The sequence below is a fragment of the Cucumis sativus genome, chromosome 4, assembly GCF_000004075.3.
Source record: "Cucumis sativus cultivar 9930 chromosome 4, Cucumber_9930_V3, whole genome shotgun sequence".
Lineage (NCBI taxonomy): Eukaryota > Viridiplantae > Streptophyta > Magnoliopsida > Cucurbitales > Cucurbitaceae > Cucumis > Cucumis sativus.
In genome coordinates this window covers 17,550,541-17,562,946 of record NC_026658.2, presented here as the reverse complement: position 1 = coordinate 17,562,946, position 12,406 = coordinate 17,550,541, and the positions used below count along the sequence as shown (strand labels likewise).

The following is a 12,406-nucleotide window of genomic DNA, read 5'->3' as shown; positions in this document are numbered from 1 at the left end:
TAAATACATATTTTTTTTAATCAAACTATTGTCTAAATTATCTTATTTAATAACAACAACAATTATATAAATATGAATTAATTAGAATCTTCATAATTAATAACAAAATCTTATATAAAATAGTTAAGATCCTAACATAAATTAAAACTTATTAACTTTTAAATAATATATTTTTAATTAATTTAATAATTGAGTTATTATGACTTTTAAAAAATAAAATCAATCTCATTGCAAACACTTTTAAAGCAACAAACTCTATTTAATTTTCATTTTATCTTTCCATCTCATTCTTTAATTTGAGATTTAATTTCAATTTAATCCCTGCATTTGGAAATGTGTACTAATTTTAGTATGAGATTAGAGTTTTATTTAAGTATGCTTTTAGATTTGGAAGTTTAATTTATATTTTTAACCACAAATATTCACTAAATATGGACAAAGTCATTACTAATTCATAGGGAAAAGATTAATATTTCTGTACAAGATACTGTTTTCTTAAAAAGAAATGAACTCAAATTGTAAATGCATGGTTAAATTGGGTATAGCAAATACAAATAATATTTGAAACATTATAATCGATTTGTAAATAATCATTATAAAGTCGACCATTCAAAAAAGTGATTTAAAGAAAATCTTTTTAAATTAAGATAGGCAAGGATTGGACACATTTACGATGTACCTATGATAAATCTTCCTCATTTCTCTACTGCACAACAAAAAAAAAAAAAAGAAGTTTTTTAAAAATATTTGGTAATGATTGGACCCAACAAAATGTTTTCTTATTGAAAAATTTGGTGGGATGAACGGCTAGCCATTGAGCTAACTTCACCCGAAATTGGTGGCATAGTTATTGCGTCAATAGGTCTACAATTGATTTTTTAGTGTCTCAAGTTTGTGATATCTTATGATTCATTGAAATTTTTTTTCTTCCTTCCAAATGTTTTATTAGGTTTGTGATACATTGTGAAAATATTTATCTGCAGTTTCGTGGAGTTTATTTGATGCATTTATTGTAATTACTTTATTTTTCTAGTTTATTTTACTTATCTATAGATGTTAACATCGATACGGTAGTTCTATTTTATTTTTTTCTAATATTCGTTACCCCAATTTACTTAAAGATTCCAATTTGAAAAAACTTATGTAGAGGGGTGGAGAGCAAGATATTTAAGTTTTTGGAGAAAAAAGAATAATTAGTTTTTAATTTGAATTTAAGTGAGTTGATTAATAAAATAAATACAGTTGATCAATAGAGAGTCTAATAATCTAAATATAGAAGTCACACCATTAATTTGTTAAATAGTTAATGTAATTTTAACTATAAGAACATAAAATGAGCTTTTTTTTTCAAAAGTTCGAAAACCAAAATAGACACTTATAAAAATTTAAGAATCAAAATAAAATAAGATATAAAGGTTATGACATTACAACCGTAATACGTTGATCACATTTGTTAAGAGTGTTAATCAAAAGTTGTTTAGATACCAATTTAACATTTGTATCAACTAAACAAGACAGTGATTATGCTTATTTTGAAGTTGGTTTTCATAAAAATGTGACCACATACTCCTCTTTTAATGAGTATCTAAATTTGAAAATATGCCAAACTTATGCCTAATTATTTAACGTTACCAATTATTTTCAAAAGCAATAATTTTTTTAAAAGAAAATTTGACTTCACAACCTAAACTGAAGTCACCAACAAAATATTATTACAATTATTAAAAAATTTAATTTTCATAAATATAATCAAACATCAAAATATACCAACACTAAACGATCTTGACAAATATATTATGTGTGTAAATAACCAATTAATTGCGTGTTGATTTGGTTATTTATAGTATTTCCTATCGTGGGTATAGACCTTTTTCGTTTTTTTTTTTTTCATTTTTGAAATAATATTTAAGTGATTTGTTATAATTTTTAAAAAGTTCATAATAAAAATGGAATAAATAAAACTAACAAATTCATCTCAAGAGCCATAAAAAAGCACTTTTCAATCTACATTAACTTCACGTTACAAATATTATTAATAGCTTAGTTAGATTTGAACTCTAATTTTTTTCCCCTTGAATTCTAGTCCTGTTAATTTTGTACCTACTAAGATTTAAATTCCACACTTTTCTTAAGCCTGCGTTTGGAAGATGGAATGAGCTATTGGAAAAATGATTATGATAAACGTAAGATTATAATAGTCCTAGTGTTATGATAATATGTGTTTGGGGTTATGGTTATTATTGGTAAGGTTGTGATAATATGTGTTTCAGGGATATATTATTGTTGTAGTATTATGATAATATGCGTTTGGGGGAAGAATTATAATTGTGGTGTTATTATAACATGTGTTTGATGGAATAGTTATGAGTCTAGTATTATGATAAGATGAAGTAGGAAATTTTGTAGGATTATGAGAAGGGTTATGAAAAGGTGAATTAAAAAATTTGTAGAGTTGTGAAAAGATAAAGTCCGATAGTTTGTAGGGTTATTTAACCCTAATTCTAAAAAAAGAAAATCGTGTTTGGGTCATAATTATTTTCCTAATTCCCCTAAATCAGTGTGTTTTGGGGGAGAAAAAGGATTACAGGGGAATCCTTGTTTGGGAAAGAGTTATCATAACCCATTCGCTAATTCTCTCGATCTTTAATTTTCTTATTCCTTCCTGGTTCCTTTCTCAACTCATCTCAAATTTTCCTTATTTATAATTAATCAATTTAAATTTAAATAATGTTTAATCCATTTTTTTTCTCATTTATAATTTTTATACTTCCAAGTTTTTGTTAATTTTAATATTTTGTTTGTTAATTTTAATTTTTATAATTAATTTTAATTTTAATCAATTTAAAAGTATGTCATCTCATTCTTTTGTTTCTCACGTCTAGATGACACGTTACTACCTACCTAAAGATTTATCACTTTTTGGGTTGACAATTTGTATTGAGTGACATTATTTGACACAAACATTAAAGGCTCGATCGTGGATTAAATTTGGAAGTTATCGTCTAAAGTTATAACAAATTGAGACATATACTTTGTTGATATTAATATATAAACAAATTCAAGTGCTTCAAAATAATTAATTTATATTTTTCGTAGAAAGAGATAAGGCTTGCAAGATGCTAAATAAAGAATACCTACAAATGGTAGTAAGCCTTCACACATACTCCAAAACTTAAACTATATTTTGTTGAATTATATTAGAGTTTGGTTAACAAAAGAGTTGAGTCGTGTGAGTTGGTATGCAAACCTCATGGATCGGGAGTGTGGATATGCTTGTTGGACATCTTAGACCTTGAGCGAAGTTGGAGGTTGGACCAAAAGGCCTAATTCCCTCTTTTATCTATGATCCGATCACTTTCTATTCCATCTCGAATTCTATTATACTTTATTTTGATTCTCTCGTTGTTCAAATTATGTATAACACATCTCTATAATCTATTTGAACCAGTTTGAAATATTGAATTTGAATAGATGATTACAATAATATCAAGAAAATGAATGTTTGGTGAGTAATATTATAGTAATAAAACAGTTATGTAGTAATTAGTTAGTTGAACAAACTGACATAGGCTGATGGTGAAAATAAATATCTTTTTTGGAGGAAGATTTATTTGGTAATCTTCTTTACTTTAAAGCATTAATAAATTTATTATTTTAAGAACCATCCCCAAAAACATATATTTTAATTACTTATACAATTATGTAAAAAAATATTTTCAAATAAAAGCGACAAGCACCGAATTTCATACATTCATAAAATCCAAATGCTCAAGATTCCTTATGTAATGATCATAGTAGTAATAATATCCTCAAATACAAAATGTATTACTAAAATTAAAATAATTATTTTGGATGATAATTTTTTTTAATCTCTATGGATATAAAAAAATATCACAATTTAGTTTATTTGTGAATACAATATACTATCATTTGTGATATTTTATAAATATTTTGTTATATTTAAAAATAACACTTAATAAATTTCTTTTAATTTAATTTCTTACAATTCAACTATAAGAGTTATTTTAATTTCTTTAGTTAGAGAATGTTGTCAATTCTTTTATAGAAGGTTCTTTTTTTTTTTTTAAGGAATAACTTAAAATTAACAATAATGACAATTAATTTATTGAAGTAAAATTTTTATTTTAAAAATTGGAAAATGAACTAAAATATTTATATATATTTTTATTAATAAATAAACATATAAAGTATTTAATTTTTTTTTAGAAAAGCTAAAAGTGGGAATAAAATGATAAATATAAAGGTATAGGCATTAGGCAGAATGCAGAAAGATGCAATAATAAAATGGACACCTTTTAATTTATTTTGTATTATATTTTTCTTGCATAAAAAAACAAAAGGAAATTATGGGCCAAATTTTGTTAGTGATAAGTTGATAACTTTATTTTTAGTCCTTTTCCTACTTTGTATTGGTTATTTCGTCCCTTTATATAATCTCCCATCGGTGGAATTCAGCGAAAACCAGAACTCCCCATTCTTTTCTTTTTCTTTTGCTTTCCCTCTCCTTCTCTCTCTGCGTATTTGATATCTTTATCGGTAACGGCGATGGCGGAAACAACGGTGTTCGACGGAGAAGCGGCGGAGAGAGTGGTGACGGAGCTGAGAGAGAGCTATAATTCCGGCAAAACCCGAAGCTACGAATGGAGAGAGAATCAACTGAAGAATCTGTTGAAATTGGTTTGTGAAAACGAAGAAGTGATGGTTCAAACGGTTAATTCCGATCTTCATAAACCCGAATTCGAAGCCTTCGCTCATGAGGTTTGTTTTTTTTTTTTTTCTTTTTTTTTTTTCGTTCTCTCCATCTCTCTCCAATTATTTGTTAAATCTGTTTAAATATTTACTTTTTATAAATCAAAATTTCTTTGATTTTTCATAAATGATAAAAATTTTAGCATGAATGGTCAATGATAGAGCGAAATTTCGTATATTTGAAGGTAGATCAATTATTTTTATCTCGTTTAAACTCACCTTTACATTGAAATAAATTAATTAAAATATCTACAAAAAATATAGGAAACTTTTGGATATAATTAAATATTTTCAAGAAATTTGATTGATTTTAAGAATACATTTTTTTATTTTTTATCATATTGAAGCGATTAATTGGAAGGAGTGAGAGCTTGAATCTACATAAAAATATTAATAATTCTTTAAATGGTTATTAATTGTATTAAAATTACATGAGTTATAGTATAATACGTGGTAGGAATAATGTAGGGTTTGATGTGTGCAATATAATCTTTTAATATATTATAGGTATTTTCCTTTTTCCACCTCAACTTTTTTTCATTTAGTTTTTTATTTTCTTAAAATTTAATTTAGACTGCTTTTCGACCTCAACTTTTAATTATACATTCTATGTCCCAAACAAATAAATAGATAAATAAACGAGAAGTAATAAAAAAAATACAAACCACTTCCACTTTTTGGAAAAATAAACGCAATAAATATTATTTTAAAAGTGTTACTAAAAATTAAATTATATATTTATTTAGAATAAAGGAATAAACTAAAATATTTACTCTAATTTATAAATATTTTCAATAATTTTTAAAAAACAGATATAATAAAATTTGTATATTTTAATGACTTTATTCTACGTATAATTCTTTTTATTGTTTTTGGAAAAACCCCATTTTAAATAGTTTTATCATTTAATTATATTTTGTCAACATTTTATTTACAATTTTTTTTTATTCTTCTTCTATTTAATAGATTTTTACAATTAAAACGTATTTGAAATGTTAATGTTGTATACAATATATTCATAAAATTCAAAAATATAAAAGTAGGTCCATCTTTTTTCTAGCAAATTTTGGAGGCATTCATTTTTTTTTAAAAATGAGTATGAAAATTTGAAGATAATTGTTTAAAAAGGAAAATTATCTATTTATACATTTAATTTTTGAAGTTTAAATACCATTTAAAACTCTAAACAAGTAATTGCATGAGTTTAAGCTATGTCTATATGTATATATCAATTCATTTAATCTGTTAACTATTCTAATTTTGTAGACTAAATTCGTAATTTTTTTAAGTAAATTAATTTATTAAGATTTTCTATCCGTAATTCTAACCATCATAAGAATATTTCTCAAAAAAGGTTATTTTTTAAAATAAAAAAAATCTTAAACGTATACTACAGTTTCAAATTGATATAATTTCAAAAGTTTTATTTAGTAAAAGAATTATAGGATGATATATCAAATCAGAGTGAAAGATGGTATGGTAATTAAGATTGTGGTGAGCTGAATTTAGTATATGATAATTTTGAAATGTTGACGTAAACTCGGATCCTAAAAGTTGAATGGCCACTAGATTAATATTAAAATAACAAAAGGAAAGAATTATATTATAAAGTATGAAGGAAAGCGCGAGGGAGTAACGTCCAACCGAACGGCAATTCCTGAGGAAACGCCATTTTCTTGGTGGCATCGGAAATGGAGAAATTGCGAATAGGAGAACGACACCTGTACTTTAACGATCGGCCTACTCCCTGTAAATCCTCTCCCATAATTCCTTCAACCAAGGAATATTATCGTGTCAACTACAATAAATTCCTACACAACTTTTCTATCTCTGTATATGCTGATCATCGTCTCCAACGACGGCGATTGGGGATGTCCGAGTCCGAGTCCGAGTCCGAGCTGTTCGACGCTGCGGCGGCTACGGAGTTGGTGAACACACTGAGACGTAGTTTTACTACAGGAAGGACTCGGAGCTATGAGTGGAGAGTGTCGCAGCTTGAGAGTCTCCTAAAGCTCAGCCAGGAGCATGAGGAAGATCTCTGCGATGCTCTTCACTCTGACCTTTCCAAGCCTGTGTTGGAATCCATCGTTCATGAGGTCTTCGTCCTTAATTAATTCAATTCCTTCGCTGTTCTGATGCTGTGCTTTTGTTCGGTTCTCTCTATCGTTTTTCATTTCAAGAATTGGTCGTTATCGTCGTTCGTCAATGATTTTTCTGATCGGAGTATAAAATCTTGTGTTCGATGTTGTTGTTCATAAATCTTCTGTTCGGTTATCAGTGCTCAGTGGTGCTTTCCGGTAGTTGAATTAACGAACGGCACCTGTTTGTTCAAATGTCCATCCTTCAAAGTCTCATTCTTACTCTCACATCCACCAAATACTGAGCAGGACCACGTGATAAGTGAAGCTAACTTATTGGTGCCACTAATGGAAGAGAGTTATTAATGCTTCAACTATATTTCGAAGTAAGAGTTTCTCATTTATTAGGCTTCCATCTAAGCCTTGTTTGTTTTCAAGTAGAACACTCTCTATATTTAATACTGCATTTCTTCCTGTTCCTTCCTTCTCCATTGCTTCCTTTTTCCTTGTCTTCTCTATTTCCCTTCGCTACTTCCAACCAAGTACCAGTACTCCAAAATCGTCGGGCAAAGGAATTGAAACAGAGAAATACTTCAATTCTTTTTAGTTTTACATTTTTAGCTAATTTGGGCATGAGAGTCGTTCTCATTTAGCAAACAGCTTCGTCTTGAGATCTTGTTTTGCGTTGTTTAGAAGCTATGAGAGTTTGTAGATGACGACTGTTCTATGATTAAGAAAAATCTGCACTTCCATGAAGATGGGTTGTGTTGTATTCGAAGATAGATTCCACGAGAGGTTCATTGAGGGCGTACTGTATTTCTATGCCAACGTTTAATAATGATCTGTTCTAAATGATGATCATCATGCATCTTCTGAATTAACTGTTGGAATAAATGCATCTTCTAAATTTAAAAAAGATTGTTATCAATATCACAACCATATCTAAGCAGAAAAAACACGTACTACACATATATTAAAAATCTGGTTATTCTCACGGAAGTGAAGCAACCATTCACGAGGGATACCATTTATTCCAACATTAACACTTTCACTTCTGGTAGTTGTTTGGGGTATTCTCATTTTGGTCATGATGGTTTAGTGACCAGATACTGATTAGTTAAAAGTTAAAAATAAAACCCTCTATTTCTTTGATTTGTAGGCTCTCTACAAAATGAAGTAATTTGATCTAATCATTTTAGTTGAAATTGCAAAATATTGATGTCAACATTGAAATGAAGTTTACACAATGAATTCATTACTTGGTATATGATTTATGCTGAAATACTTTGAATATGTTATCTAAGGCTATCGTATGGTTGTCTTCCTATATTGATTCACTAGTATTGTTTTTTCATTCATGACAATTCACATGGCACTTCCCGTAGCTTCAGTTTCCCTTTAATTCTTATGAGGACTTTAATGGTCATAAATTATTGAATGTTGAAACTAAGCCAATAGAAAGATCCACGTACTTCCTCTACTACACTTAATTATTTTATGAAGGTTCTTTCAGCTACATTTTTCTCATGTCAGTTGAAGTTGTTCTCTCCTTTAAACTGACGTGGGACTTGTTATGCAGATAGCTCTATTAAAAGGTTCGTGTAAATTGGCAATTAAGGAACTCAGGCGTTGGATGGCACCAGAAAAGGTATTCGGTATTACAAACCTCGTGTGATGGGACTAATCTATATTTTTCCTTTGAATTCCCTGACTGTGGATAACATTATGCTTTATTATCACAGGTTAAATCTTCAATTACCGTATTTCCTTCGTCTGCTGCAATTGTACCAGAACCTTTTGGCGTTGTCCTAATCATTTCAGCTTGGAATTATCCATTCTGTACGTCAGCATCGATTCATGTTTTGCTTTTATCTTATTGAAAATCATTCGCATTCTTAAATCTTTTTCAACAATCAATACTATGAATACTAACCATTTTTGTCCACGTTACCCAGTGTTATCTCTCGATCCTGTTGTTGGAGCAATAGCAGCTGGCAATGCTGTGGTTCTAAAGCCATCAGAAATTTCCCCAAGAACATCATCTTTGATGGCAAAACTTTTAGAAAAATATTTGGATACTTCTGCTGTAAAAGTTGTTGAGGGTGCTGTTCCCGAAACTCAGGCTTTGCTGGAGCAAAAGTGGGACAAAATATTTTACACAGGTTTGTTCCCTTTAGCTTGAAAGTCAAAGTACGAAAATTTTTAAACTGGTGCAATAATCATATTGTCTGCAGTTTATTTCATGTGTCTGGTTGCTTTTTTCCCATTTCCTTTTGGTCAAATAAAATCTACCTTAAACTAGTGGCTTCTTAACATGCAGGCAATGGAAAAGTGGGGCGCATCGTGATGGCAGCTGCTGCCAAGCATCTTACGCCTGTTGTTTTAGAGCTTGGAGGAAAATCTCCCGTAGTAGTAGATTCAAAAATCAATTTACAAGTACGTTTTTCTCCCTCCTCATAGAATCATTATGTTTCCAGTTCAATTAGCTACTTATTCTATCATGTCTTACTTGCATCTTATCCAAATTCAAATATAATATCTATTTGTCAAAGGTTGCGAGTAGGCGGATTATAGCTGGCAAGTGGGGTTGTAACAATGGACAAGCATGCATTGCTCCAGATTATGTCATAACTACCAAAGAATTTGCTCCAAAATTGGTAAGCTCTTTTTTCTCACACAAATAATTAAGTTCAGTTAGTTGTACTTGCTCAGTTTGATTATCTTAAAATTCTTGTTCACGCTTCTAGGTGGAGTGTATGAAACAAGAACTGGAGAAATTTTACGGAAAGAATCCCTTGGAAACTAAAGATTTATCTCGCATTGTGAATGCTAACCACTTCGATCGCTTGACAAGGCTCTTAGATGATGATAAAATTTCTGGCAAGATTGTGCATGGAGGCGAAAAGGACAAATCCAAGCTGTATGTTAAATCACATCACTAGTCTGTTATTTTGTTCGATCATTAGTTATATATTGACTGCTGATGAGTGTTACCTTTTTCATGACACAGGCAGATTGCTCCCACCCTCTTATTGGATGTTCCTCGAGACTCACTAATCATGACGGAGGAGATATTTGGTCCCTTACTTCCTATTCTCACGGTAAAATAGATGACATAATTCTAGACATGTAGTCTTTTTATTTATCTGATTTGGTGAAGTATATAAGTAAAACATAACCTATAGATGACATAATATTAACTTTGTCTTCGTCCACCAACTTAAAACTATTGGATGAATGATGATTTAACGTTAACAAATAGACTCGTAAACCTCGTTTGCAAATAGATCATATTCTTCTCTCAAGTGAATAACGTGTCATTTTAACATAAGATAATAATTATTTTTCATCTAGCTCAGGTGATTTATTTCCCAACTACTACTACTGACATCAATTATAGTACAAAAGGAAGAATTAATTATATATGTATTAAGACTAAAGGTTGAGTATAGGCATGTGACTGTCTCCAATCCTCTTCTTCTTCCCTTTTTTGGCTTGAGCAGGTCGACAAAGTGGAGGACAGCTTTGACATAGTGAACTCGGGCACAAAGCCACTTGCAGCATATTTATTTACCAACAACAAGAAGCTCAAGGAACGATTCGTGGCTTGTATCTCTGCAGGGGGCGTGGCCATCAATGAGACCGCATTACATGTAAGAATTCTTCCTTCTGCTTGCTGGAACTTGATTGGTTGAAACTTTGGATACTGGCATAAGCCTGAAGAATAGTATCCCCGTTTGGAAATCCCGCTACTTGATAATACTAAGAAATGAATTAGAACTATCTCAAATTTTCTGATTATAAAGGAGATAGTTGCCGTATTTGAATCTAGAAATAAATTAGACTATTCCAGTTTCTTAATTTGAATCCTGATCAGGGAAGTAATTTCGTAATTTTCGTATTGGACATCCCATGAATGAGCTAATCGGGTCGGTTAAATTACAAAATTGATGCCTATTGGCAGTCTAAACTTTCTTCTCCTTTTAGGCCTCCCAAAAAGAGAATCTAGTGTATCTTGGTCATGAACTTTTGCAAATAGTATTAAGAATTCTCTCGGTTATTGGCTTCAGGCTAGAAAGTAAAGATTAGCTAAAATGTGAATCCGGCTTGTTGGTTTATTATAATTCAGGAAGCAGATTCTAATAGTCCCAAAATACAAGATAAATTAGACATGAAATCTATCTATCTATCTATATATATATATTCTATGTTTGTAGTTATATTAACCCTTTTGCAACGTCAAACTGGAGTATTGAGTTCCTCCTCAGGAAGTTCTTTTTATTATCATCTTGTTGAGATGAAATCTTCAGAGTTAATTGATATTATATCTTACCCATTGCTTCTATATATCATAAATATGGTTTCTAATCTTATCCAATCTAAAATTCGAACACTGAAGAGATTGAAAACTTGTTTGATGACATGTGCAGCTGACGATTAGCACACTACCGTTCGGAGGAGTTGGGGAGAGTGGAATGGGAGCTTACCATGGGAAATTCTCCTTTGATGCATTTAGCCATAAGAAGGCTGTTCTTTATCGAAGTTTTGCCGGTGATGCGCCAATGAGATACCCGCCATACACGAAGGGAAAGCTGAGAATTCTTAAGGCTCTTCTTGGAGGTGGCATATTGGCACTCATTCGTGCTTTACTTGGTTGGTCATAAGCATTGCACCTTATCGCACTTTGTAACTTCTTTATTTATGTGTTCTTTCCTTGATGCCTTTTCAAGTTTTTTCCCCCTCTCCTTTGTATTCAAGTTTTTGTCATATTTACAGAATCAGTAGTGCTTTGGTTGAAATTGTATAATTAATGAGAGAACATAAGTATATTCAATAAAAATTATGTTGGTAGGAGTTATTCTACAAATTTTTAATCAGAACTAATACTTTTTCATAAAACAAGAACTCCTATGTCTTTTGTTTTCGTTTGCCAAAATTAAAAATATTTCGCAATTTTTTTTCTTTTTAATTTTTTTTTATAATTACCAAAATTCAGAAGAACCCCTATGCCTTTGTTCAATAGTAAAGAACTAATAGATGTGTTTATGTAATTGATCTAGATATCTATTATCGATCTAGAGTTTGATTCTTCATTCTAATGAATCAAAAAGAACTTTTAGCATACAAATTAAGTACAATTTTAGTTTGTAACAATTAAGATTAGCAAACTTACTAAATGACAAAAGGTAGTTTATAACTTTGAGGGTTAAGTCATCACATAAAAAAAATTAACACTTCATTTAGTGAATTTTTTGAAATAGGTTTATATTGTAATGATTTTTAATGTAAGAAGAGCTAAACGTACATTCATGTTAGATAGAAATGTTTTTTAAAAAAACGATAGAAAATGATCTATTTTAAAAGAACAACGAACCGTTTTGTTTGTTTTCTAAACTACGAAAATAAGGTTTTAAAATAAGGTTTACATTGTTTGAAAAACATGTATTCTAACATAAAATAATAGTATATGTTATGATTTTAGGTTATGTGGATCCGTTGGCCATTCCAAAATTTATGAATTTATTTTACTATAATAAAACCATATAAACAAACCAAAG

At 29.9% G+C, this 12,406-nt stretch overlaps 2 protein-coding genes across 2 annotated transcripts; both read left to right on the top strand.

Moving 5' to 3' along the window:
- The first annotated feature begins 4,409 nt into the window (after window positions 1–4,409).
- On the top strand, window positions 4,410–11,725 carry LOC101219329 (aldehyde dehydrogenase family 3 member H1). Its single transcript, XM_004142580.3, has 10 exons — window positions 4,410–4,779; window positions 8,428–8,496; window positions 8,591–8,687; window positions 8,804–9,010; window positions 9,169–9,284; window positions 9,401–9,505; window positions 9,596–9,768; window positions 9,859–9,949; window positions 10,352–10,501; window positions 11,279–11,725. The coding sequence occupies exons 1-10, from the start codon at window positions 4,567–4,569 to the stop codon at window positions 11,510–11,512; spliced, it is 1,455 nt and encodes a 484-aa protein (XP_004142628.1). The 5' UTR covers window positions 4,410–4,566; the 3' UTR covers window positions 11,513–11,725.
- LOC116403449 lies at window positions 5,830–7,764 on the top strand. Its single transcript, XM_031884598.1, has 2 exons — window positions 5,830–6,866; window positions 7,049–7,764. Exons 1-2 carry the CDS (start codon window positions 6,462–6,464, stop codon window positions 7,073–7,075), a joined length of 432 nt encoding a protein of 143 aa, XP_031740458.1. The 5' UTR covers window positions 5,830–6,461; the 3' UTR covers window positions 7,076–7,764.
- Window positions 11,726–12,406: the final 681 nt, after the last annotated feature.

Coding starts and splice junctions, on each gene's coding strand:
- LOC101219329 (XM_004142580.3), top strand. CDS start 4,567: ATGGCGGAAACAACGGTGTTCGACGGAGAAGCGGCGGAGAGAGTGGTG. Junction 9,011..9,168: donor GGACAAAATATTTTACACAG/GTTTGTTCCCTT, acceptor CTTAACATGCAG/GCAATGGAAAAGTGGGGCGC. Junction 9,506..9,595: donor AAGAATTTGCTCCAAAATTG/GTAAGCTCTTTT, acceptor TCACGCTTCTAG/GTGGAGTGTATGAAACAAGA.
- LOC116403449 (XM_031884598.1), top strand. CDS start 6,462: ATGGAGAAATTGCGAATAGGAGAACGACACCTGTACTTTAACGATCGG. Junction 6,867..7,048: donor TGGAATCCATCGTTCATGAG/GTCTTCGTCCTT, acceptor TTCGGTTATCAG/TGCTCAGTGGTGCTTTCCGG.